This window comes from Prorops nasuta, unplaced genomic scaffold, assembly GCF_024137725.1.
Source record: "Prorops nasuta isolate Cenicafe-Biocafe unplaced genomic scaffold, Cenicafe_Pnas_1.2 PNAS00010, whole genome shotgun sequence".
In the NCBI taxonomy this organism is placed as follows: Eukaryota; Metazoa; Arthropoda; class Insecta; order Hymenoptera; family Bethylidae; genus Prorops; species Prorops nasuta.
The window spans coordinates 7,588,746-7,615,570 of NW_027116807.1; the positions used below are offsets into that span (position 1 = coordinate 7,588,746).

General features: G+C 34.1%; 3 protein-coding genes across 4 annotated transcripts; 2 read left to right on the plus strand and 1 right to left on the minus strand.

The window, feature by feature from the left end:
• Nucleotides 1-2,017: 2,017 nt before the first annotated feature.
• On the plus strand, nucleotides 2,018-12,547 carry Ack (activated Cdc42 kinase). Of its 2 annotated transcripts, none has more exons than XM_066732637.1 (4): nucleotides 2,018-2,719; nucleotides 2,957-3,498; nucleotides 3,594-6,845; nucleotides 6,912-12,547. In XM_066732637.1, the coding sequence occupies exons 2-4, from the start codon at nucleotides 2,975-2,977 to the stop codon at nucleotides 7,012-7,014; spliced, it is 3,879 nt and encodes a 1,292-aa protein (XP_066588734.1). In that variant the 5' UTR covers nucleotides 2,018-2,719; nucleotides 2,957-2,974; the 3' UTR covers nucleotides 7,015-12,547. The 2 variants fall into 2 exon arrangements, with proteins under 2 accessions (XP_066588734.1, XP_066588735.1); XM_066732638.1 differs by having other exon boundaries at nucleotides 6,917-12,547.
• Nucleotides 12,548-23,233: 10,686 nt separating this feature from the next.
• On the plus strand, nucleotides 23,234-24,459 carry LOC136777140 (tyrosine recombinase XerC-like). Its single transcript, XM_066733214.1, has 3 exons — nucleotides 23,234-23,602; nucleotides 23,694-23,992; nucleotides 24,060-24,459. Exons 1-3 carry the CDS (start codon nucleotides 23,234-23,236, stop codon nucleotides 24,457-24,459), a joined length of 1,068 nt encoding a protein of 355 aa, XP_066589311.1.
• A 779-nt stretch (nucleotides 24,460-25,238) lies between these two features.
• On the minus strand, nucleotides 25,239-26,468 carry LOC136777142 (sentrin-specific protease 5-like). Its single transcript, XM_066733215.1, has one exon. It carries the CDS (start codon nucleotides 26,466-26,468, stop codon nucleotides 25,239-25,241), a length of 1,230 nt encoding a protein of 409 aa, XP_066589312.1.
• Nucleotides 26,469-26,825: the final 357 nt, after the last annotated feature.

Consider the following 26,825-nt stretch of genomic DNA (forward strand, 5'->3'; position numbering starts at 1 on the left):
ACCACAGATCAGGGAGCACAGTTTGAATCTAGACTTTTTGGTGAGCTGTTGGTGATTCTTGGTGTTAACAGAATCAGAACTACGCCGTACCATCCTGCATCTAATGGAATGGTTGAGCGATTGCACAGAGACATCAAGACAGCACTGATATGCCATTGCAACAACCAAGACTGGGCTCGGTTCTTACCAACAGTAATGTTGGGATTACGTATGCGTATTAGGTTAGACACAGGCGTCAGCCCAGCAGATCTAGTTTTTGGAAGGCCACTGAAGATTCCGGCAGACTTCGTACCCCTTACTAACGAGGAACCGGACATTAGATCTTTTTACAACGAATTTAGGGACTTCATGAGACAACTCAGACCAGTTCCAGTCGACCACAAAACGGTACGCAAGTCATTCATACACAAGGGCATTGACTCCTGTTCGCATGTCTGGGTACAGGACAAACCTATTAGACCAGCCCTGACACCGCCATATACTGGTCCGTACCAGGTTCTTTCAAGAGATCTATCTAAACGCATAATCACAATTGACAAGGATGGCTCTTCGAAGACGATTTCTTTGGATAGGGTCAAGCCAGCATTTTTCCTACAATATGAGGAACAGCCTTCAACAATGACTTCAACGCAGCCACGTCAAGAGACCTCCACCAATCGTAACATCGAACAGCCTATTATCGCCGATTCACCGAACGCAACAAGAAGGGATCCTGAGGACTTCCTAGTAGATTTGGAGGGGAACCGAACTGAACAACAGGCAGAATCGAACAAGGTGCCATCCACTCAACCATCCTCAATCTCCAAACGCATTAAATTCGTCCCAAACATCTTAAAGCGCAGAAGTCTCCTCGAAACCCCAAAAGCGTCATGCGGAAGTTTGGTGAAGCGTGTCTCTTTTGCATTGGAGCGTGGTCTTTCTAGTCAGATTAAGATTGTTGAACGGTGTAATTAGCAATGGTTAAGTTTTGGAAGCTAAAAGAACAGATTCTTAGACAGGCCAGTGTTCAATACTCTGGAAGCCTTAAGTTTTGGTAATTGTAGTGAGGTTGCAACGGACCTTCTGTCTAATTTTGTTTCGACCAGCAGTAATTTGAGACACCTGGCTTTTGTTGACAGTCAGGGTAAAATAGGACATACAGTGCAGCTTAGCACTAAAGTCATATCATATAGCAGCAACATTTCTAGAATTCTCGATGTCACGCTTAATTTTAGTCATTGTAGTCGTTTAAGCATTCTTAAAATCAAATATATTTTTTTTTTTATAAACTGCTGATTAGAAATCTGGATTAACACACCCGTCAGAGACTTTTAGATTCCCGACACACAGCACATGTCAAAGTGATAAACTGTATAATAGACTTAGATGGTAGAACGTAAATTGACGGAGGGGTTACGATAGAGTCTCTGGGCAACGCAGTCTTTATTCTCAAATCAGTCAAGTCATGAATTAGCGACATTTTCATTTATTGTGACAACATTACTCTTAAGACATTGTAACTCCAGCGACGCGTTGTCCGGGAGCCTTTGTACAAACACATTGTTAATTTTAAGTCAAACATTGTAAAGCCTGTCAGAAATCTGTAAAAATGTAAACATTTTTCTTTTTACGGGGGAGTACTGTAGGGACGCCAAAGCTGGCACATTGATTGGGCCTAGTGACCACTAGATGGCGCCACCCTCTCACTCAACGCTCTAACAACAATCTTGTAAGCAACTGTTCCTGGGCACCTCTCGAATTGCTCACGGAGCTCTCTCTCTTTCTGTAATAGACCGTCTTCCAGACAACATCTCCTAAACAGACTCCCTCAGAATAAACGCACTATTGCTACGTAGGAACTTGGTTGTTGTTAATAGACATTACCAACCATCATCCCTACATATACCCAAAGTTGTGGATGTTTGAATTCATATTTCCCTCCTTATAGAGGGCGTTAGTATTAAAAACATGGCGAATGGTCATTGAATACCGAAGCCAACACAGAAAGAAGAAGAAGAAGAATCTCCCGTTTCATCTCTGTATTTACACATGGGGATGTGTAGCTTTTGTGAAATAGGATATAAATATTATTATCTCTATTTAGACGAGGAGTCTATTGCATACCAATCTATCCTTTGAAATTCGAGCACAAGGTTAAGCTTCGAAAACCGCGAAGAAGCTGTAATTGTAGGTAGACATAGATTAAATAAAATCCCTCGCTTTTGCTGCTCAGTGCTCCTACTTCTTTTATTACTCGTTCGCTTACATTCAACTTTTTCTTTTCGTTGGTGCACCGCAAAGGAAGTGAATTAAGCATTAGATAGCATTCTCTAATTCTTTACGAATGTTAGGTTAATTCTATTGTTTAATAATGCACTCTCTGAGAAGCTCATTCTGAATTTGTTCAGTGAAAGTATAAACTGTACGTTGTGCACTTGGAATTCTAACCAGCTTCGAGGTTGTCCGTTGCAATTCGCTGAGTTTCAGTTTCAGTCTCAGCGTGCTAAACACAGTAATTGCTACAGTGTTTGACGCACCAGTAAATCCACATTGAAATTTTATACTTTATACTACACAAATGCAAGTAGTTCAAATGATTAAAATGAATCTCCCAACTATGTAAATATGGAACAAAAACTTTGTTAATAAGAATTCCCATCATGAAGCTGGATTTTCAACGGTAATAATGAAAAAGTCAAGCCATGATTAGCTGATATTCTAAGAAAAGATATCCCACAAGGTAAGATAACAAGTTTTAAGTGTCTCGTAAATTTTTCATTTCAATTATTTTACTGGAAATATTATATATAAAACTTGACAGTTAGCATTCGCAGTTTTAATGTCTCTTAAGTAATTTTGGAATGTTTCGTTTCCACTTTGTAAAATTATTTGACTTCCCAGTGATGGAAGTTTTAATATTAAATTTTAACCCGCAAAGTATGTATCTTTTATGTTAATGTAGACTTTAATTTAACAGGTCTTCTTACGTTTGGAAATGGCTGATGATGAGAGTACTGAGTGGCTGCAGGAGCTTTTGCACGATGTGCAACTCTCTCAATTTTTTACCAGGATTAGAGATGATCTTCAAGTAACTAGGTTGCATCACTTTGATTATGTGCAATCTGAAGATCTAGAAAAAATAGGTCTGGGAAAACCTGGAATCAGACGTCTTCTTGATGCTGTTAAAAAAAGACGTAGTACCCAATGGAAGAAAAGTTTGATCACAAAGATTAGGCCAGGTGGTAATACAAAGACTAGCAAAAGATCATCTCAAACCAGTGAAGGATCTACATTAGTAACGTGTGTAATTCAGGACAAAGATGTTACGCTTTCTACTAAGTTAGGGGATGGTAGTTTCGGTGTTGTTAAAAGGGGAGAATGGATTTCTCCTTCAGGAAAAGTTTTACCAGTAGCCGTTAAAGTATTAAAAGCTGATGCTCTTACTCAACAAAATGTTATGGAAGATTTTGTCTCTGAGGTGCAAGTAATGCACACATTGGATCATCAGAATCTCATTAGGTATTTTATTTAATTCTATGATTATTCTCGAGTTAAAATTTATGAATTATTTCTACCATCTTTAATGTATAATTGTATGGATTTTTGTTATCTAGGTTATATGGCGTAGTCTTCTCTCAACCAATGATGATGGTAACTGAGCTTGCTCCATTGGGTTCTCTATTAGATTACCTGCGTAAGCAATGCAGTCGTATCTCTGTCATAACTCTCTGTAACTATGCATTGCAAGTAGCGACTGGAATGGCGTATCTCGAGACTAAGCGTTTCTTACATCGTGATTTAGCTTGTAGAAATGTTCTTTTAAGTACAGTTGACAAAGTAAAAATTGGAGACTTTGGCCTGATGCGAGCTTTACCTCAAGAAGAAGACTGTTATGTCATGACTGAGCATAAAAAGGTACCCTTTCCTTGGTGTGCACCAGAATCTTTAAAGGCACGCCAATTTAGTCATGCCTCCGATGTCTGGATGTTTGGCGTTACATTGTGGGAAATGTTAACATTTGGAGAAGAGCCCTGGGTAGGTTTGAATGGATCTGAAATCCTAAAGAAAATTGATAGAGAGGGGGAAAGATTACACGAGCCGGAAGCAGTTCTTCCAATAATGTATAAGTTGATGTTACAATGTTGGGCCAGAGAGCCCTCAGAAAGACCAAGTTTTGCATCTTTGAAAGAATCCTTGACCTGCATGATGCCGTCAGTTATGAAAGCTTTGAACTATTTTGAAGAAACTGATAAAATGACAATAGAACAGGGAGATCAAATAGTTATAATCGATGGGCGACCAGAAAATTATTGGTGGAAGGGGCAGAATCAACGAACCTTTCAAGTTGGACTCTTCCCTCGATGTCTAGTAGATCCTATGAGGCGGAAACAGCCGGAAGATATTAGTAAACCGCTAGAAAATTCATTTCTTCACACTGGACACGGTGCGTCGTTCGGGGAAAGCTGGGGCAGTCCCGCCTTTATTGATGACGTTTATTTAAGAAACCCTATGATACCTCCGGATATAATTGGAGCAACGGGCACCTTAGATCTCCATAAAAGGAGCTATTCCTGTGGTACCCCAAAATCTAGTAAACAGTTCAATTATACAAAGTTTAAAAATGATTTAAGAGGTATTCCCGCAAAAACTATCAATGCTTCCAGTACCAGTGCCAATCAAGAGGTTCGACTAATAGACTTGTCTCCTGAAGAACTAGCCATTTCTAACGCCCTTCAGTCCGTCGAGGCTTCCTTTAGGAGGGTGGTAAACATTCTTGATGAGCCAATAGAAGCTAGTGAGACTCTAGCGAAAGAAACTTGGCAAGACGAGGAGGATCCTAGAGCTTACGCAAATCTTCCAGGCGAAGCCGATCCTTTTGATACTTCATCCGTCTTCGTTAAACCACCACACTCTCGATATTATAGTGAAGTTCCTCCAGATTCAAATAGTCGCTATTGTGCGGTCCAAACGTGCAGTAATGTTCAACAGGAGAATACCGGAAATAGTACTCAAGCTTGTAAGAATTATTTCCAAACGGAGCTTGAGGCAGTTGGAAATCAATTACCAGCAACCGTTAACAAAGAAAGCAGAAATGATAATGTTAATTTAAATATGAACGTGGATCCAAAAGGGCTAAATTATACTGGAAATCACTCTAATAAAATAGACAAATGTTGTCCGTCGCAAGGTGTTTGGACGAGTTGGCCTGAGGACGTTCAGCAGCAACCGCTTGAACAACAATTGTATGAAAATGTGAGTAACGAACTGTTCACACCATCTTTTAAAGCTCCACCTCCAGTTCCACTCGTTGGACCCAATGAAAAGAACACGAATGAAAAACCCATGTCAAATTATGATTTAGCACAAAACTTGTGTGAATTATCTATAAATTCTCGGAGCTCAGTCAATTCTCCGAATAAATTAGATCCCACATTCTTAATGGAACTAGAAAAACATTTGGGAGAAAAAGAGGCAAATAAGAACACCAATGCAAGTCAACAAATTTCCAGCTCTGATTCCTATACGTCAGTGAGTAAATTATCAGATACTTCTGGTATACCAGTTTTAAAACCTCCTCCTGCATCGGCTAAGGTTAGAGCCATTCAAATGAAACAACATTCGGGACATGGTTTGCCTTATGAAGTTCATAATTCGTGGTCCACTACCAAGTCAACAAATATCCAGCAGCCAAATGCTCCAGCTAAGCATCTAAGTATGATAGAAACTACAACAGACGCTATAGTGAGTCAAATGTGGCATCAGACGCATGGTCAAAATGTTTCTCAAACAAACGAGACTACCATTGGTAGACCATCTTCTGGGATTTCCGTGCCTGATACGAGTGCTACGCAAGTACTCGGTAGTGTGGTGAACACGTCCAATTATAATAAAAATACACAATTCAATAGCCTTCCAAGGACAACCATCAATCACGCACAATTAAATCAAAATTTTTCCCAGCAACAGAATATCCCTCTATTAGCAATTAGCCAACCCGGTATAAATCAGATACAAAATGATCTTCAACAGCCACAGGCTAGTAATGGCATTGGACCGAATATTACTTTAAAACCAATTGTTTCTGTATCTGGAGCAATAGTTTCGGAGCAAGTATATGCTGAGCTAAAACAAACAGTGCCTAATTTAGAACAGTTGTCACAAAATGAATTTAACACTTTGTATAATAAGACTGTTCAACAGAATATACTTAGAAATTATTATGCCACTAATGTAAACTCAGCAAATAATACTGATTCTTATCTAAGTCATATTCAACTTCAACATCAGAATGTAGTTAGTAATGAAATTGTGCATCGAACAAATGTACAGCATAATTTGGCTGCTCAAACTCCAGCGATGAACCATTTATTGGACTTTAGTCCAAATTTGAAACAGCCACCGCAGTACATCCCTCCCCCACCAGCTTGGAGCCCAGTGAGATCCATACAAAACAGTGTTACTCAAAAAAACCCAAAGTCAAATATAACAATGAACATAGAAGGCCCAACTTTAATGCAGCCTGTACATGTCAAAGTTCCTCAACAAAACTCTATAGTTTCTCAGCCACACACATCTGCCTCAAATCTGTTTCCTCAAATGAGTGAAACAGTAAACATTCAACTGGCTACTGCTACTTCTATATACCCTTCGGGTATTAGCCCACCGTTAGTAGGCGCATCTCAACAATTAGTTATGTCCTTGGACGATGAATTCCGAGCTAGTAAAGTGATGAAAGTACAACAGGAAACCTCCGATGCTTCTCAACAAGAGATCCTGGCTGCCTTACAGGCTACAGGCTGGGATACTAATCAAGCTGCAAAACAAATTATTAAGGATAGACAAGCTAAATTAGAGTCTCTTCTACGGTAAGTATTTTAATAAGAATGTGTATACTTAAATTGGAAAGAAAAAACTAATATTTATATTTGTAGATTAGAATTGGCTGGAAGACATCAGTGTGAAGGAGTTCTAAAGCAGTCTCATTATGATGTAGATGTAGCTGCTTCTTTATTACTGGACCAAGTCGGTGGATGAAAAATATATGAAATATATAAATAATGCGATGATGACAAACCCTCATACAATGGGATTAACGAGGTTTAACTGTTTTATTCAAAAAACACAAATACCAAGTACATAAAAGCAGAAACAAATGGAATATTCACAGAAATTGTTTAATTGCAATTTATACTATACAATAGTTATACTCTAAGTCAAATGGATTAAACAAGTCTGTAAATAAAACATAACTATTCAGTTACTAGGTCTGAGAGTCATGACACACAGCTGTCGTAATCGGCTCGGCCGAAAACCACTGCTCGTCGTTTGTCTAATAGCTCTGTTAAGGACGTTCCAGCATAAAAACAAATGTTCCTAATTTTTTTTTAAATATGAAATATAATATCTCCTAAGACTTCTGAATAAAATTTATTAAGGTCGTAATAAGCCAAGCGGGGTGATTTTATGAGATATTCGAAGTTAAATTCTTTAAAATTTAGCATTGCTTCTTATGGAAAAACTCCTTTCAGAACGACATTTCTTGTTATTGTGAAACGAGTTTTTCCAAACTATAGCTGCAATTTAAATATATTATTAATGAAGATCTAAGGAACATTATCATTTTTTACGATATGGGCAAGCGGATCTTTAAAAGTTTTAACGCTTTGAATGCACCAGGTGTAGCAATTTAGTAATGTCTCGTTAGGATTATATATAAGCATGCGCATGCGTTATTCTATATGATAAAATGCCAGAACATAAGAAATAATTATTCTTCTAAAATAAAAAATCATAAATTATTTCAACAATATGGACTATGGTGTTTGAAAATGCAGTGGCGGGGCAGTAGCTTTATTTTGTATAAATACGCCTATGCCGCTGGAACGTTCTTAATAGTAGAATTCGTCCTAATAATACCGTGTTGTTGCATTCCGTTTCCTACGAAGGCAATTCAAATATATATATATATATATTAGGTAGACTGTAAAATAATGTTTTTTTATATATAATTGAGAGCACAAAAATGGTACTTTCCAGCTCATCTAAACTAGAAATTAATAAAAGTTGGAGATTGTTTTAAATCAATAGTTTAAAAATTGCCAAAACTACATTACAGATAATTCAATACTTGAACACCTTAAACTCTAGAAGCTTATTAGCTGTTTAATATTTTGGCAGTAAATTGTCATAGCTTGTATACTTTATGACTAGAGATTGAATGTATATACCTATGGCTCGTATCATAAAATAGATCTAAGTTCAAATTTCAGCTAAGCGCTTAACGGGAATCTGTATATCGACATTACAGGGCCAAAACTATTTCGCATGCAGCGTCTTCATATGTTAATGGATTGTAAAGTTAATACATGTTTTTGGGAATGCCAGAAGCTTATCAACACGAAATTCTTCCATCATTTATTTCAAATGCAGCATCGACATTTCTTGACAAATGTGTGTATTTGTGGACTTTTTGGAAACGTAAGAACATTATCTAATAAAGTACGTTGGGGGATTTTGCGATTTATTTGTTGTTTCTCAATAATGTTAATATATTTATTTAAACAATTTTTTTTCATTTTTTGTTAATTTTCCTAACGTAATTTAGTAGATAAACTTCTGACATTTCCAAAACCTGCAATAACTTTACAATCCGTCAATAAATTATGACGCTGCATGCGAAACAGTTTTTGCCCTGTAATGTCGGTATACGGATTCCCGTTAAGACGAAGATCGAGCTAAAGCAATTTATTTAAAGTGAAAGAGCAAAAACTTGACATTAGTGAATATATCGCTAAGCTTAAGGATGTTCTCTTGATCAGTAAATTTCAACCGGCGGCGCTATTATTATTACCCCTACTCCACTCCACTTACATTTTCTCTCTCCGAAGTAGAATAAGTGGATCCCCTTGAAACGCGCAATGACGACATTCAATATCCTGTGCAGCACTGTTTCCCCGCTAATTTCTTTCCTCTGGTTCTCGATGGACACACGATTCCCACTTCACGGTAAAGCTGAATCCCTTCCCCTCATTTGGTGCTACGCGTGCCACGAAATTCATTGGCACAGCGCAGTTTATATTTCAATATTACAAAAAGTAATTCCGGTTGACCTGTTAGAAAAAAATTGTATACTACTCGTAATAATCTGCTCTATAACATGCTTAAGTTTCAATATGAAACTGGGGGATTTTGCCAGATATGTCTAAATATATTGTACTTCAAAACGAATCGTGCCCTATGCAGTTCATATTAAAAGATGCAACTTTGAGGTTTCATATCTCAAAAATTAGTACGGATTGTGGTAATGGAATTTTGACAACTCATCAAGCATATTAAAATCTACTTATAAAATAAGTTTTAGCAAATCTGGGGGAATTGTCATTTACAAGAGAACATCCTTAAGTTTCGTTTAATGGTACTACGGACTTATAAATTTGAAAATATTACACGCGCGTAACAATTAAAACAATATAAATAAGTATTGAAATGATATGTTAAAAATATTTATTTTTGTATCATTAAATTTGTAAAAAAACCGATCAAGATTTATACTAGTATTACTGTGTTAATTACATATATTTTCGTAAATAGTAGCATCGAGATTTGCTGATTGATATGAAAGGAAAGTTACTTAAGCATCATAGTTTATTGTGATACTCTCCAAGCTTACCGATTTTATACTTAATTCAAAAAAATGTTTGAACAAAATTCAAAAATAATTATTAATTGGACAGATAATTATTATTCTATAGATAGAGAATTTTAATAATTTTATGAAAAATTTGCACGATAATAAAAACATTAAATACGTTAAACAATGGAAGCTGACTTATTACAATTCAGTTATGTTATGATAAAAATCTAAAACTGTGATATCTGCTACTAAAGACCCTGTATGAGTGTTGAAATGACTTTTCGTTTTATCATCCATATTAATTAAAAATAGTTATTACATTATTAAGTTTGATGTGTACATACGTAAAGTTATCCCAAATAAGTTGTTAATTTTCAAGATCGTATCTTCAAATAGCTTCAGCCTTTTATTGATTTTACAAAAATAGTATCAGAAGCATAACAACATTACAAAATAAAATTGTTATATTAGTGAGATTTAGTCTATAGCTCGATTTAATAGTATTCTTGGTATACTACAACTCTCACCTCTCTAATTTACTCTGCATAAGATATTATTTATTTTTAAATATTAAAACATCTTTTTAAATAAAATCATTTTCTTTGTTTTTAATAATTTGATAACCGTTAAACATTTTTCTAAAAGATCCTCTAGGCAAAAATCTTATAGAAGTAGGCTTTCCGTAAATTTTCCTATAATATGGATAAAATGTTATTTGATGTCTTGCTAATCAAAAGTTCGCAAGGTAATAAGTAACCCTTTTAGAACAACGTTTCCACTAAAGAAATGCTAGAAGCTGGATAGCTTGGATATTCTACTATTGCTATGATTGTTATTGTTAATGCGAGTAAAAAAGTGTTTTAAGTTCATATTTATCATTGTTTATACAAAAATATATTGATTCGTAAAGCATACACCAATAGAAATCAGATTGTATCTGAAATAAAGCGTCGATGATTTACATAAGACATCCTACAGTACGGTCAGCAGTAGCAAACGCGTGCGTCGGCTGCTTAATGAGCGCCTAAGTAATAATTAAAACTAAATCTTTAAAATAATAGAATTTATAACGACTCTTTAGGATTATGTTAAAGAATGTCCGATAATAACTATAAAATTTTGCCAAATACAAAAATTTCATTTTGTAACAACGCTTTTCACTGTAGAAAATCGGCGTTTTTGCGGTTTTTCGAACATGAAATTGATTAAAACTCAAAAACGAGCAACCTTACAAGACATGCGTAAAGACTTTAATGCTTCAAAATATCTTAAAATACCTAAAAAAATTATTTTTGCATTTATATTGTTAAAACAAATTGTTTAAACAAATTTGCCCCGTATTTTCACCTGGCAAACTATTGACCCTTATTCAGCTAGGCACATCAAACAAATGTTTATGAAAAAAAAATCGACTAGGATAATTTTTTCCATGAATACGAGGATTTCGCCCTGTCTATTTGACAAGAAATAATTAATACCATAATATTTTGAGAGCTCTTGGTATAAGATACATTAAAAATATCTAGGGCGATGTTTAAATGATTTTCAGATGATGAGAATACAATATTTGATTGCTACTGGTCATAACGATTTTTATAAAATAAGACATACTCTGTCAAATCAGCCACCCCCCTGCTCAATTCAATTTATGAGATAAAATAGTTAACAGCATCTGAAAATTTGCGTTGAAATGTTTATTTTTTAATGCGGTTAGACTTCTTTCAAAATTCAAAATGGCCGATACAAAAGCAATGCTGAAATAGGAAGATTCGTAAAAGTTAATTTAATATCTTGCAATAACTTTTTCGTTTAGTACGAAATTACACTACATAGGTTTTTTTATGTTTTTTTGCCAAAATGGCCGGTGAAATGTAAAAAAATTCACAAAATTGATTTTTTTTATTAATTTTTTCTTGAAAACTACAGGATTAAATAAAAAATTCTGTACAATAAAAATGTCTTAGAATTGATTGAATAATACTCTTAAAATTTGTAAGAATTTTAGGAGACATTTTTAAAATATTTTTTTGCAATTTCTCACAAAATTAAAAATTTTCTCAATGAAATTTGAAAGTATTCTTGAATAAATTCTAAGATATTTTTATTCTACAGTAATTTTTGCTTAAACCTATAGTTTTCAAGAAAAAATTAATAAAAAAAATCAATTATGTGGATTTTTTTCATTTTACCGGCCATTTTGGTAAAAAAGCCTATGTAGAGTAATCTCGTAAACAAGATGAAAAAGTTATTTGTAAAAATATTAAATTAAATTTTACGTATCCTTCTATTTCAGCTTAGATTCTGGTTCGGCCATTTTAAATTTTCAAGAAAGCCTAATGGGATTAGAAAATAGACATTTTAAAAAAAATTTAAGATGCTGAAAACAATTTCATCTCAACAATTGAAGTAGGCAGGGTCTGGCCGATTTGACAGGAATGTCCCAATGGGGGACTCTCTATCAAAAATGCCACCCCTCTGCATACTTCAATTTTAAAAGATAAGTTAGTTTTCAGCATCTTAAAATTTTTATTGAAATATATATTTTTGATTGCCATATGGCGTTTTTGAACTTTTAAAATGTCCGACCCACAATTAAAGTTGAAATAGGAGGATGCGTAATATTTTATTTAATATTATTGAACGCGCTTGCGTTGTAAAGGCTCGTTTTTATTAATTATGGTTTGATATGTTTAGTTTATATATATGAATATATTACCACATTCGGAGTATCGATTTGATATAAGATACTTCGGTTTCCTAGGAGACAAGTTATTAAAAAAAGAGGAAGGAAGAACTGTGATTTTCCCATTACTATAAAAACTTTTGTCAATAGCTAAGACATAAGAGGTTTATTATATAGAAATTATATCTTTAACAAGTGTAATTTTATTGTAATTATTCAATAATGTGTAATAAACAAGAATTGTAAAGTAATTCTTCAAAATACTATTGAAAATCCGAAACAGTCATTACGGATTAATTTTCGTAGAGATACGATTCTAAGATCGTACATAAAAATTGGTCCTTCGAGCCGGATACGTACAAAACATACAACGCTTGTCAAAGAGCTACAATTTACAAAGAAGTCAGTAAGCATCAACAGCGAAAAGCAAAGACTTCGACTATTATACAAGTATACAATTACACAATAATACAACAAAAACGAAGCCAGGAGAATCAGACAAATATACAACGAATCTACAACGAGACATGCAGCTCATCAATACGTTCAGAATCTTCACAAGTCAATTAGAAAGCTAATCATCAAAGGCATTTATAGAAGGCAACATCATCAACATTCAGCATAGTCTTGAGGTTAGGAGGCGAACAAATGAAATCATCGTACGAGTAAGTACTTCTTTTTGAATCGCTGTCAGATCATTGATACTAGAATCCATTTATTTCAATATGGAAAATCCCGAACAATTGAGAAAGCTAACTTTACAACGCGATTCGATGAAGGGTCAAGTGAAAGCATTTCAGACTTTTCTAGATAATTATAATAGTGTTACTGATTCTTATCAATTGCCAATTCGTTTACATAGATTAAATGCTTTATTCGAAAAATTTGATAATTTATGTGATGAAATAGATTTATTAAATGAAGAGCAAACTAGTAAAGACGAAAGATATACGATTCTAGATAATTTTTTTAAAGTAACAAGCACTGCACAAAGGCTCATAACCAATAATGATATTAGACGAACTAATCCGATTAACCTATCCAGAAGGCCTACTTCTGACATTATGAATGAAGACAATATACAATCGATTATGCCAAAACATAAAATTAAACTCCCACAGGCATCCATTCCTACCTTCACAGGTCAGCTGGAACAGTGGTTATCATTCAAAAACTCATTTACATCGTTAATACACAATTGCGACGATTTATCAAGTATTGAAAAGTTACATTATTTACGAACAGCATTACGCGACGAGGATGAGGCTGAAGTTAGCCCACACTTTTAGCCCACAGTTGCGGGCGCTGGTTGAGAACCACTGTAAACATCTGATTTCTCTGAAAATACGTTTTTTTCGTATTTTCAGTAAATCAAGGGCTTCATTTAGATATAAATCAATCAATTACATTGATTTATATTTAAAAAATTAACTTTATTTATGCTTTTAACAAAAAGCTAATAGAAGTTTCGGTCGATCTTTAGTTTCGGTATTTCAAACAGGAAGAAATATTTTCAATCTCATTTAGCCATACTATCTTAAAGCCCATTAAATGCTGAATAAAATAGTATATGTTTCATGAGGGTTCGCGACTCCCTTAACATATTTTTTTAACAAAGAGATAAGACTTTGTTATTACCAAATCTCACGTTCTTCGAGTTTGGGCTAAGTTTTTCCAAATGCTCATTTGATTTTTTCAATTGCACAATCTTAAAGCCCATTATTTTATGCAGGTAGTGAAATGATTTTCATGAGTGTTCGCGACTCCATTAATGTGGTTTTTTAATTATATAATTTGAGGAACAATAATAAAATATGGTTTTTAACATAACTTTTTTTATACTTTTTATATTTTATTTACTTTTTTTTTGTTTTTTATTTTTTTTTATTTTTAGCTTAATTTATTAAGTAGAGAGGACAATGCTGCCCTTGAGAGACGAGCAGTATTCTATCGTAGTTTGGAAATCTTTAGGCGGTGTTTTCAGTATGTTTAATTTTTTGAGAGTTTTACTTTTAATAGAACCTTCAAGATTGATTAGTTCTTCTCTCTGCTTCGTTCGTTTTTCGCGCTTTAAAGGGTGATCATCTTGTTCGTAGATATAACACGCTAGTCCTTTACGAAAATTATCCATATCTTCGTCTGTAAAATTTATACAGCTGCCTGAGCATATGATGTATATCCACCAGCAGACATGGACACCACAATTTAAACTTATATGCCCATTTTGTCTGTATTGTAGTGGGACATCGACAGGTATATATAATTCCCACTCATTCCAGTCAATCTGAATTTCTTCAAGATTAAATATTTCTTCTGTGAAGATACGCATATTATTAATTAACGTAGGTGGTGGGTTTGAATGTAGGGAATCGAGGCAAGCTGAAACTGGCGGCCGAAACTAGCGGCCGATGACTTTGTTTTTTTCGCCGACTGTACATTGAATTTTTCCCCTTTCCCCCTCCATTGCTCAATTGTCGTACTAACACATATGAGCCTAACCGTGAAGTTGCGGCTATACGGCGTGCGAACTAACGCACGGCGCGTAAAGAAGACACACCAGACTCGACGCGCTTAGAGCGAATGCGCATCCTTATATATAGATATAATTTGCGCCTCGCTCATACTGTACACGCCGCGCCCATATTCATTTACGAATATTCTAATACCAAGGCAAAACGATCTAAAAGCATTTCCAAAGATGCACAAGACCTGTCAGTGGAGATAGAAAATCCGAAAGTCTGTATTTTCGCGTTTTCCCTCCTTTAGGCCAGTGCTGCTTAGTGATGGACACATGGAAATTTTTTGAAAAAAATCATGAACGCTCGCAATTAATTCCCAATCAATTGAAGCAAGATTCCAGAGCGGCACAAGAGCTGTGAGAGGAGATAGAAAATCCGAAAGACTGTATTTTCGCGTTTTCCCTCCTTTAGGCCAGTGCTGCCTAGTGATGGACACGTGGAAAATTCTTGAAAAAATTCAAGAACCTTCCCTTCTATTGTCCAATCAAAATAAGATCCTTTCCAGAGCGGCACAAGATCTGTGATCGAAGGAAAAAAATCCGAAAGTCTGTATTTTCGCGTTTTCCCTCCTTTAGGCCAGTGCTGCTTAGTGATGGACACATGGAAAATTTTTGAAAAAAATCATGAACGCTCGCAATTAATTCCCAATCAATTGAAGCAAGATTCCAGAGCGGCACAAGAGCTGTGAACAAATACAGAAAACCTCGAAACTTCGATTTGCTCCATTTTGTACGGAGAAACCCTCTGCTACAATTGGAGGATACATTGCTGTTTCTGCTTATGTATCTAAATACGCTGCAGTGCGTGGACGATAAATAGTACATGTTTCAGTAGACAATGGGCCATGACTATTTTGCCGTCGAACCACCATTCTATTATTTTGTAAGGTCATCTAAATTAAGTACAAAATCAATTTCATTTAATTCTGTTGTTTATTTTAAGAGCTTTTAATTAGTGAGCACTAGATTTAAATGATTGAAGGAATTTTAGGGGACAAATGAGGCAGCAAAACATGCTTCAATTTATACTCTTCATATGATACACTTATTTTTTCTAAGCTTTAATTTATATGCTGTTATTTTTTTAGTCTAATTTGATGCTCAATTCATTAACGGAGATATGGACGTTTAATCTAGTATATTTCAAAAATGGAGCATTTGAAATAATATAAATCTTTTTATGAGAAGATTAATTAAAAAAATATATAATATTTTTCATATTTTTAAGTGATTTTAAATTACTCGAGGTATAATATTTTTTATTTAATAAATAATATTTTTAAAATTCACAATTTATAATACATTTAATATATAACAAGTTTTGATAAAATATCGGTGATAGTATAATAAAACATTCTTTGGCTCTGATTAATTAACAATTATAATACTTATGGCCATATATAAATATAATTTAAAATATATTTTTTAAAAATAACAATATTCACTTAGTAAATAACGTTAATATTATTAATATTATCACAATATGCTTTTTTTTGCTTTAACATTTCTCAACAATTATTAATTTTCGCTCACTTAATAAAATAAATTAAATAGGGATTACACGATTACGACGTTCATGACTGTTTAACATAATTAAGGATGCTTCGTCATTTTTAAAGAAAAGTATACTTGAAACCATCAAGCAAAATGCTGAAGCAATATAACAATATATACAAGTTGTTTCAGAAAACCCATTCATTCCTTTCTAAATGCCAAAAATATACTGTTTTTTTTTAAATATAGTTAACTTTGTAGAACACACACACACGTCTTTTGAGATGATGGCGTTTCCTATTTACAATGCAGATCTGGAAAATAGTATTAGGATCAGAAATCTATTTTTTTTTCTTTTTTAATTGAAAAAAAATATTTGAAATGATGTGTTCGATAAAGCTAATATTATTTGTAATAATTAGGTAAAATTAAATTTTGGATTTTAAAGGGAATGAACGTCTGGTTTGAAACTATCTTAATAAAAATTTGTATAAATTAATGGTTTACCGTATAACAGGATATAAAGATTGAATTAATTAATGAAAGAAAATATAAAAATTTAATATAACTTAGTAAATCCAATTAATAATGTTAAAAGATCTTACAATATTTTTTTTTATAAATTTTTAACAATGTATCATCTCTTTTACGGTTAACCATAAATTTTTAAATAATGTTGTACACATACATACTCTATCAAGCGAGTCACACACACACGCTCACACAAATCATTATTTTCTTTACAAATATGATTATCTCAATGCACAAAAGTCCTACGATTCATCACAATTTTGTTTAAAAATGATTGGAAGATAATAATGACTCAGTGAATAAGATTACTTTCATCATCTTTAGATAGCTATTTTCTATTAATAAATAGTGTATATTTTAAAATAATTCTTTTTAAAAAATTTAAAGAAATTTACGAATATAAAGGAACGGAAATTCTGACTTTATGATAGCAGGCATATAATTCTTTGACATTCTCTTCACTCTCATTGATGCGTAAGAGGTAACTTGGCGTAAGAAGAAAAACATTCATATCTATCGTCATACTAATTAGGAGTAATAGTATAATTTTGTTTCGGAAAATTTTACGTCTGAAATAATAAATGGTTATTGTGTTTTCCAATTTTACGTATTAATTTTTTTCAGTGAAAAAGTATTTACCTCGTTACCTTTACATAATTTCTTTCTTCCTCAAATTCATTTTTATTTTCAGTAATATTTTCAATATATAGTGGTGCTTCAAATAATGAAATTTGTTGGAAGAAACATGAAATTAACGGCATAATGAATTTAATTATCAAATCTTGTAGATTTATTCAATGTAACTTCTGAAATAATGCTTTATTATTACTTTCTGATTATTCTATATCCTGAGTTTACATTAATAAAATAGTTACCTCTTTTCAATTTTTTTTTCTTAGTATTATTATTGATAAATTTGCACATTTTTATGTTCCAGTTAAATAGATTTTTTGGAATAATCAAGTAATTATTAATCTTCATATGACTGCAGCTATAATTGAAATAGCTGTAAAAACACACTTTTATTAAAAAATTATTTTATGCAAAGTAATTAGAATTTATTAAAAAAGAATAAATACCTATGATATAATAATTTCATAGTTTAAACTATATTTATCTCTCTATTTGTTAAATATCATGAAAGTTAGGTGACACAAGATAATATAATATTTTCATAATCCATTTGACTAATATTCGTAGGACCGTGAAATATTATTCTGAAAAATATATTATATTAATTTTCAATTAATGTAATTTGTATTTGTGGAGCAATAAGAAAAATCCAGATAAATACATTTCAGTCAAGTAGAAGTCGATAAATTTATTTTTTTAGACTAACTCGTATAAAAGTTAGCACAATAAGATACATCAGTGCTACTTTTATATATATTGTGTTAAGATAACCAACATTTTTTAATTAATGCTTTGAATTACTATAATGGATTTATATGGCTTTCTCCGATTGCTTAACATTAAAAAACGAACAATAATTTATTTGTGTTACGTTATGTGAATATCGTACCTCAGGCTTTCCGATTTTCCAAGTTTAATTCGAAAATATCTTCGTAAATTTCATTATCATTGGCTCTCTAGGATTGAAATTGATAAATTCTAGATAACAATATGCATATAACTATATAAATATATTTACATTTTATATGCGAAGTTAATACATAGTAAGAAAATGCAAAGATAACAAGAGTAACTTTACCGATACACTGAGAGAAATATTAATTAATATTATTTAGAAAAATTAAAATTAAGCAAATAAAGGATTAGTTTGGCACGAAGTAAATATTTGACTATAAATAGCGAATATTTATTGGATTAATCACAATTTATTTTAATTAATATTATCTAAGAATAGTTTAAGAAGATACTGTGATTTTGTTTCGAGAAGATGAAGGATAAATTCACTTATTTATTATTAAGGATAAATTATCTTTATAACATTTTAATAATACTCTCCGTGTATAACAGAATACAACGAAAACTTTTTAAACGAATTATTACATATTAATTATTATTTACGTAATTTAGAATTAGTAGGTATCTTATATTGCACTAATGCTTCAATTTTTGTTCATTTATATTACATTTATTCAGACGAGTAAAATTGGAGACTAGCTATTTTCTTGTACGAATAAAAATTGAAACATGATTCATTAACGTTATTTTCTCTACGGTAATTTGCAAAGCTAATTCGAAATTAAAATTTTATTTCTGCAGATGATAAACATAATTTATGAGCATCGAAAATTTCATTTCGCCTGCTAACTTTGCACAGTACGATATAGAAAATTAATTTTAAATTAAAAAGTAGAATTATATCTGTAATACAGGATTTTTCCCTAACAGCGGAACATAGGAGATTTCATGTTATTTGACTATAGTATTTTTTACTATAGTCAAATTACTGTTTTCCGTTTAATTTAAGTATTAAACGTAGTCACCAAGACTAATTAAGTAAAATGTTATTTTTAATGAATAATAGAAGCAATTAAATTACAATAACCATTAAAAATTAACTATCTACGCTTTTATTAATTATGTTAATTTATAGTAAGTGCTTCAGTGCTATAGTCAAATAACACAATCCTATATTCAGCCGTTAGAGAAACACCCTGTATATGAACATTACATATTATTGGTTTATATAATCGCTCCTGTTATAACATTCAACGGGTGTAATGCACATTAACACTAAAGCTACCATTTGGCGGTCAAATGACAATATTAGATATAAACAAACGTGTATAAAAAATCCACGGTAAGTTTAGTGTTAATACACTACTATTCTAATAATGCCTTCATCACATGAGCGTTATATTTGCTTAAATTATGTTAACGCTCCTGCTCCAACATAAAGCCTTCATCGCATGAGCGTTATATTTGCTTAAATTATGTTAACGCTCCTGCTCCAACATAAAGCCTTCATCGCTTAACCTTTTTTTTTTTAATTTATATTGCTACACTACAAAAATTTTGGCTGACCCTTGGATATTCGTAGACTGTAACTCAATCGAAACCGAAAACGTAAGTTGGGCGCCAGGTTCCCTAAAGAACCACTGTACTGTAGTGATCGCAAAATACGGTAATCGTCAAACTATAATACCAACTAGCTCAGTGAGTATAAGGTTAGGATTGCGTAAGCGGAGAGTGGGTGAGTTCCTGAAACGAAAAAAAAACGGAAGGATTCGGCAGTTCGGGTCAAAGTACTACACACTATATTCGATAATAAATTCTCTATATTTCCGTAAAGACATCGCTGTATATGTCATATCTCTTAGCGCATAGATCGTTCTTCGTATTCTATAAACTATAATTACGGATGGCCTGGAAGACGGTTTTTCGGAGCGCTCGGGATTAATCCAACGAATTTCTCTACTAAGCTACTAACTAATAAACTAAAGGCCTTCTCAAGGCAGGTGTTTCTCCTGCGACCTTTTACCAAAACGTAACGATACTTTCTCGAGGAGAACCGAACGGAGTAGCTCCTTTCGGGGAGAATTCACCTCCGGGATTCCTTCCAACGAGAAAAACGAACTGTAATCCCACGAGGTGATCGAACGAGATAGCTCCTTTCGGGGAGAATTCGACCTCGGGATGCACCCCTGGTTAAACGCGACAAACTATACTAAACGTAACGAAATCCGAATATGACGAATATCCCGAACACTCTCTACAACCGAATTCGATCCACTAAGCGCATATCCGAATTGTCGGAAACTACAAGACTTTAACACGGCATTATATACACGGTATTCGATAAAAGAACTTAACGTAAATTACATATAAAATTATATACATTTCCCATCCGGAAGCCCATAGATGACTTGGTCCTCGAATTAATTGCGAATCTCAAAGTTTTCTCGACGATAGACTATTGTTCCAATTGTCAATTTATGACTCAAACTCCCGATTCACGCATTGTGGGAGCAGGTTTAACTCGTAATTCGTGGGTTTTTGGCGGTTTCACGGCTCTCAAGCGCGTTTTCCGAATATTACTCGTAGTATACGGATTTCTAGGAGGTGGGACTCCCGCTAACCTTTTTCGTCGAAGCTGATGGAGGCGGCTGAATCCCTCGACGGGAGCAAAGTAGAGCAGAGCAGAGCAGAGCAGATCGAGCCGGGCAGAGCAGGGCAGAGCAGATCAGATCAGAGCAGAGCAGATCAGAGCAGAGCAGGTCAGAGCAGGGCAGAGCAGAGCCGAGATGAGCAGATCGGAGCAGAGCAGCGCAGGGCAGAGCAGGGCAAAGCTGAGCAGAGCGGAGTCGAGTAGCTTCCACACTTTTCACTTGCTACGATGCGAGTTTTCAATTTCCGAGTTGCTAAAATCGCGACTGATCTTCTTCAGGACTAGATAACGAGTGCCGCAAAAATCGGGAGACACCAGCAACGAGCTGTTGGTCCCCTATCCCCAACCTTTCGTAACGCTAAATCTAATTGGCGGAGCCGATTAAGCTATTGGTACCACCAATCAGATCCAAGGTCCGACTTCTTCCGAAAATTCAACTTGAATATTCGGGAGCCGCGGAAGGCCGTAGTTCGTTAGACCCAGTTAGCATACGACTTATGGGCCACGATCGTTACTCTACTTTATGACCTATCAATCATCGAACTTTATACTATATTTCGGATGATAGGTAGGCCAACCGTATATGGCCTGATATTAGGGCCTTGATAATATGACCATAATATGTCCCCTTGTTCTATAGGTAGAGATATATATATATATATATATATCTTTTTAGTGAACAGGTACTATCTTAAAATAGTACATGGTCACAATATTAACGCTCATGCTCCAACAAGATGTCTTCATCGCATGAGCGTTATATTTTTTTAATTTATATTAACGCTCATGCTCTAACATTGGATAAACTTATTGCATATTTGTACAATATTGTTCCTACAATGCCTTCATCGCACGAGCGTTGTTTATTTACTTATTATATTCTTATTTCTCATTTATATTAATTTTTTCTTACTTCATATTATATGTATATTGTAAGGTTATTCCCGTCAGTGTGAGGGGCCACTCACACTACGGGTTTTCCCATTACCTTCGCCCGTCCTTTTCTATCGGTATCAGGGCGCCAGTTGGTCAGTTGGGTGGCCAACAACCCTACGTTATCAATTGGGTCCTTCGACCCCATTCTCTATGCATCTTATACAGCCCTGCGGCCATGCACATGGACGGTAGCGGTAGCCAGGGTCGCTCAGTATGCTAGGTCGTGGAGAGAGGGGAGGGTTCCTTACGGAAGTCCGAGCCTCGCAGACCTACCTGCTGAGGGGCATACATTCATCCCTCACCACCCACACCCAAGTGGTGGTGAGGAGTGCGGGAACATGCGGTATCATTTGCCAAGCATAGAGCCTGCCAGGAGCGGACCACCACGGAGGCAATGTTCGCGGCCCGTCCAGCCGCGCAAGCCTATGGGATTACGGAGGGCACCGGGACACATTCCAACGGGCTAACTACGCCCCTGCACAACCCACTATGCATTGGCCGGTATCCAGTCGTGACGTACGTGCAGGCTGGCCTATAGCACATGCCTCACGCACGCGAACCGACCCATGGCTGTCTGAGTGCCGCGTCACGCGCCCACCGGCACGCACGGACACATCAGCACAGTCCCATGGTCGCGTTCCGGCTGCCTGCTATGGCAGTCTGCGCACGACATTCGTGCAGCCTGCTTGACGCGCGTAACCAGCGTTCAAGCCAGACTCGATGTTCTATTTCCCCTCCTCGTGGGGACTTATAGACACTGTCATTGTTTTAGGACTCCCCGAGGCCGCTTCTCCTTATCTCAGGTTGCCTGGGTTGGTTGGCATGGCCCTGCCTTACTTCTCAGGACAACCTGGACATCGTTTACTGGAGCGCCGGTCTTTTCATTCGGGCCTCTGCCTGTCAACGGGGTCTATCCTTGACGTTAGCTATAATCCACTCGTGAGCCTATCTCACGAGTCGGTAACGTAGGGATTAATAATATCCACTGTTCGGTAGCTTTCATACTTTTTTATCACACGTGCATGTAAAATGGCTGTTTTCAGAGCAGTTTTGCAAGTCGAAATCAGCCGTTTTCATGCCAGTATAGTTTGCGCATGCTCAGGTACAGCTTATCTCATTTTCGTCCCTTGGGTAGTTATTTTCGGGGAGGAATAGATGTTTGCACTGAACATGCTGCGTAGTCATAGCAATTTGTTGATAAATCGTTAAAAACAAAAGCAAGTACTGCAATTGACATAACACTTATGTTCAAACGTTAAACTAACTGTGATAAACTTTCAAACAGCTTAATTAATTTTTGCTAATTGTGCTAAGTGAGGACGCATAAAAATAATGCACACTAATAAAGAAAATTGCTTAAGTGAAGAAAATGTTGATAAAATGGCGCACAATATAATGCAAAATTTGTTGCCAGCAAAATCGAAAGAACGGTATAACGCCGCTTACAACGAATTCTTAAAGTGGCAAAAATTGCACAATGTTACATCTATATCAGAAAAAGTAATGCTGATTTATTTTTTCGAACTCTCTGAGAAATGGAAGGCTTCCACGTTATGGGCCCATTTTTCAATGTTAAAAAGTACTATTTTAATAAACCATAATCTAGACATTAGTAAATACAATAATGTTGTCATATATCTGAAACGACAATCTGTCAGTTATGAGTGTAAAAAATCAAATGTGCTCTCACCTGAACATATAGAACAATTTTTAACAAATGCTCCAGACGTGGAATATTTGGCAACTAAGGTACTTACAAATTCTATTATAAATTCAACTGATAAAAAACATAAATACAAATGTATGTACAATAAACATAATGAATTATTTTTACGTTCAGGTAGCACTAATTTTTGGCATTTGTGGTGCATTAAGAGGATGCGAACTGACAAATTTATCTGTAGACAATATAGAGGAGCATGTTAAAATGTTTTTGGTAAACATTCCAATTACAAAGAATAATAAACCCAGAAAATTTGTCATCGAGGGGAAATTTTACAGTATCGTGAAAAAATATACAGCTTTGCGACCTCAACAATCTGAAACAAAAAGGTTCTTTTTAAATTATCAGCATGGAAAATGCACGGTCCAGCCTATTGGAAAAAATAAGTTTTCTTCAATGCCCAAACAAATAGCAAAGTAAGTATTATAATACGAATTTTATAAAACGTTCTTGTAAATTAGTAATACATGATTATGTTTTTAGTTTCCTAAAGATAAAGGATCCTGAATTGTATACAGGACATACTTTTCGAAGGACCTCTGCAACAATTCTCGCTGACGCTGGGGCTAACATCACAACGATCAAAAGACACGGTGGATGGAGGTCAGATTCAGTAGCTGAAGGCTACATCGAAGAATCTATTGGAAACAAAAGAAAAATAGGAAATATAATAAATTCAGCGATCAATTTACAACCCCCAGAAATTCAGGAGAATATAGAATCGGAGCTACCAAATAGCAAGAAAATAAAACCTGAGGCTTTTACAAAACTTATAAATAAAATTATCAAACCTTTGAATGAGGAAAGACTCGTCAAAAATGATGTTAAAGAGAAACAACCAATCTCTATTGTTTTCAACAATTGTTCAATATCATTAGTATAAAGCTAATACCACTCTAATGTTCCAAACCTCATTGAAATTAATGTGATGGTAATGCTTACTATTAATTTTTGTTATTTATATTGAAAACTGGTGCATTTAATTATAAATTAATATAATAATTATAATTTGTAAAAGAATATACAGTTTTTAGTTTAATAAAGGATATGATTTGAAAACTTACATTTATATATCTAATTACTAAATGGAAGTTTCGTCTTCATATTTGTTATTAAATTCTTCCCATATTAAAAAATAAATATACTTAACTTTAACTTAATTATAATGACTTCACATATGTACATAAATTGCAAATAAAATAAAAAACTTATAATTTTATTGTTGTTTGCTTATGGGGGCTTCGCCCCCATACCCCCAGCGGGGGCTTCGCCCCCTGCACCCCCAGCAACGTGCTCTGCCATATTTTCCCTGTTGAATTCCATGGCGCAGTATTCTTTAAATACTAGAAGATTAGCAGCTTACGATTTAACGAAAGTGAATTAATATATCACAATAACAAATAAAATATCAAATCATCTATTATCATTTTTCTTTTATATGCATCTAATTGATGCACTTGTAATAAAAAGTATCATGTGTTACGCGGGACGAAATTGCCGTTTGGACTCGTGTGATGGCAGCACTCGCTTCGCTCGTGCCGCCAACTTCACACTCGTCTGCAAACGGCAACTTTCGTCCCTTGTAACACAATGTACTATTTATTCAGTATCTTGCATACGTAACGGGGAATTTCGTTACAATATTTACATATCTATGTATGTTTATAATGTGTACCTTTCTGTAATAGATTTAACTAAATCTCTGAAATAATACATTGTCTTTAATTGACATTTAGGTATATTTGGTAATGGTATATAATCAGTTATTTGCATTTTGTCAATTTCTGACTTTATAGCCACGTTAGCTGGTGGCAAATCATAAAATCTTTTATTTTTAATTTCATTTCTTTGTAACCCATTTGCGTTAACTAATTTAAAATAAATCCATTTTCTTATAAAGTCCATGTCACTATTTAAAAACTCCAATTCTTTCTCTTTTAATAATATATATGCCCATAACATCAAGTGTACACCACAATTTAATGTACTTCCTTGATGAAGAATATCTTTTGGAATGCACAAAGTCCATGTATTCCAATGAAATGGAATATCTTTTCTTTTAAACAATTTCTCGATGAAACTGCTACAATTTTTTATTAAATTACTCGGTGGGTTTCCGTGCATGGAGTCTATATAAACATAATATTTATTGATAAAGTCAATAATTATTAATGTCCAATGACTATTTTGAAAAATTGGTATAAGCCATATATTGAAGGTCCAGGCTTTAACTGAAGCAGCCCATTTAACAAATCCACAACGTATTGTGGTGGGATTTAAAATCCATTGTGAAAAATGGGAGTCAAAACACAAAACATATTTATTATTAGCTTCAATTATAATTGCATTGATAAATGCATCTATAATATTGTCTTCTATAGCACAATTTGGTTTTAGAGTTGCAATACTATTTTTATCAATCGTTATATTGCATATATTTAAATCGATTTTATAGTCACAATTAGGATAATCCACAATGTCTAACCATGGTTTTAAGTTAGGCAAAACTTCTTTATTTTCTACACTTAGTTTTTCGTCTACTTCTACATTCTGGCTTTGCAATTGATCATCATTATTTATTTTGCATTCAACGTTCAGTGTTAAATTATTGTTCGCGCTTTCAGAAGTTTCTTCTGTTAATGAAATTTGCGCCATTTCGAATTCATCGTCTGTTACATCCATTGCTTCTTTATCTTCAATCATTGCAATATTTTTGTCATCGTCAAAATATACTGGTTTTGTTCGTTTATATTTAGGCTTAACTTTTTTATCTACCCACTTTTCTGTTATCAAATCAGGTGCATATTTTCTATTCTTTTCTCTATTCTTTTGTCTCTCTGTGGTTAATTCATATCTTCGTTGTTTAAATTTTCCATTTATAATCTTTGACATTTCATCAATAAATTTAATAATCGGTAGTCTCAACTTTTTATTAAAAATATGTGTTTTAACAATTTTAAACCAGTTTTCAACAGACGCATTACTATCTCTTCTTATGTTAAATTCTTTTATTATCAAAGCTGACCATATAGGAAAATATGGCATTATATATCTTAATAAATATTTGAGAAATGAAATGCAATAAAAAGGATTAACAATTAAAAATTGCTTTTTCTTTCTTAAAAAAGATTTTCACTTCATTTGTTTATTAGATATATTATTAGAATTAAATTTTCTATCATATAATTGTTTGAAATATTGATAAAATGGAGAGCCATGAGTAGGCTTTTCCAGTTGTTCAATTTGTTG

Coding starts and splice junctions, on each gene's coding strand:
- Ack (XM_066732637.1), top strand. CDS start 2,975: ATGGCTGATGATGAGAGTACTGAGTGGCTGCAGGAGCTTTTGCACGAT. Junction 3,499..3,593: donor GATCATCAGAATCTCATTAG/GTATTTTATTTA, acceptor TTTGTTATCTAG/GTTATATGGCGTAGTCTTCT. Junction 6,846..6,911: donor AAATTAGAGTCTCTTCTACG/GTAAGTATTTTA, acceptor TTATATTTGTAG/ATTAGAATTGGCTGGAAGAC.
- LOC136777142 (XM_066733215.1), bottom strand. CDS start 26,468: ATGTCAAAGATTATAAATGGAAAATTTAAACAACGAAGATATGAATTA.
- LOC136777140 (XM_066733214.1), top strand. CDS start 23,234: ATGGCGCACAATATAATGCAAAATTTGTTGCCAGCAAAATCGAAAGAA. Junction 23,603..23,693: donor TGGAATATTTGGCAACTAAG/GTACTTACAAAT, acceptor TTTTACGTTCAG/GTAGCACTAATTTTTGGCAT. Junction 23,993..24,059: donor ATGCCCAAACAAATAGCAAA/GTAAGTATTATA, acceptor TTATGTTTTTAG/TTTCCTAAAGATAAAGGATC.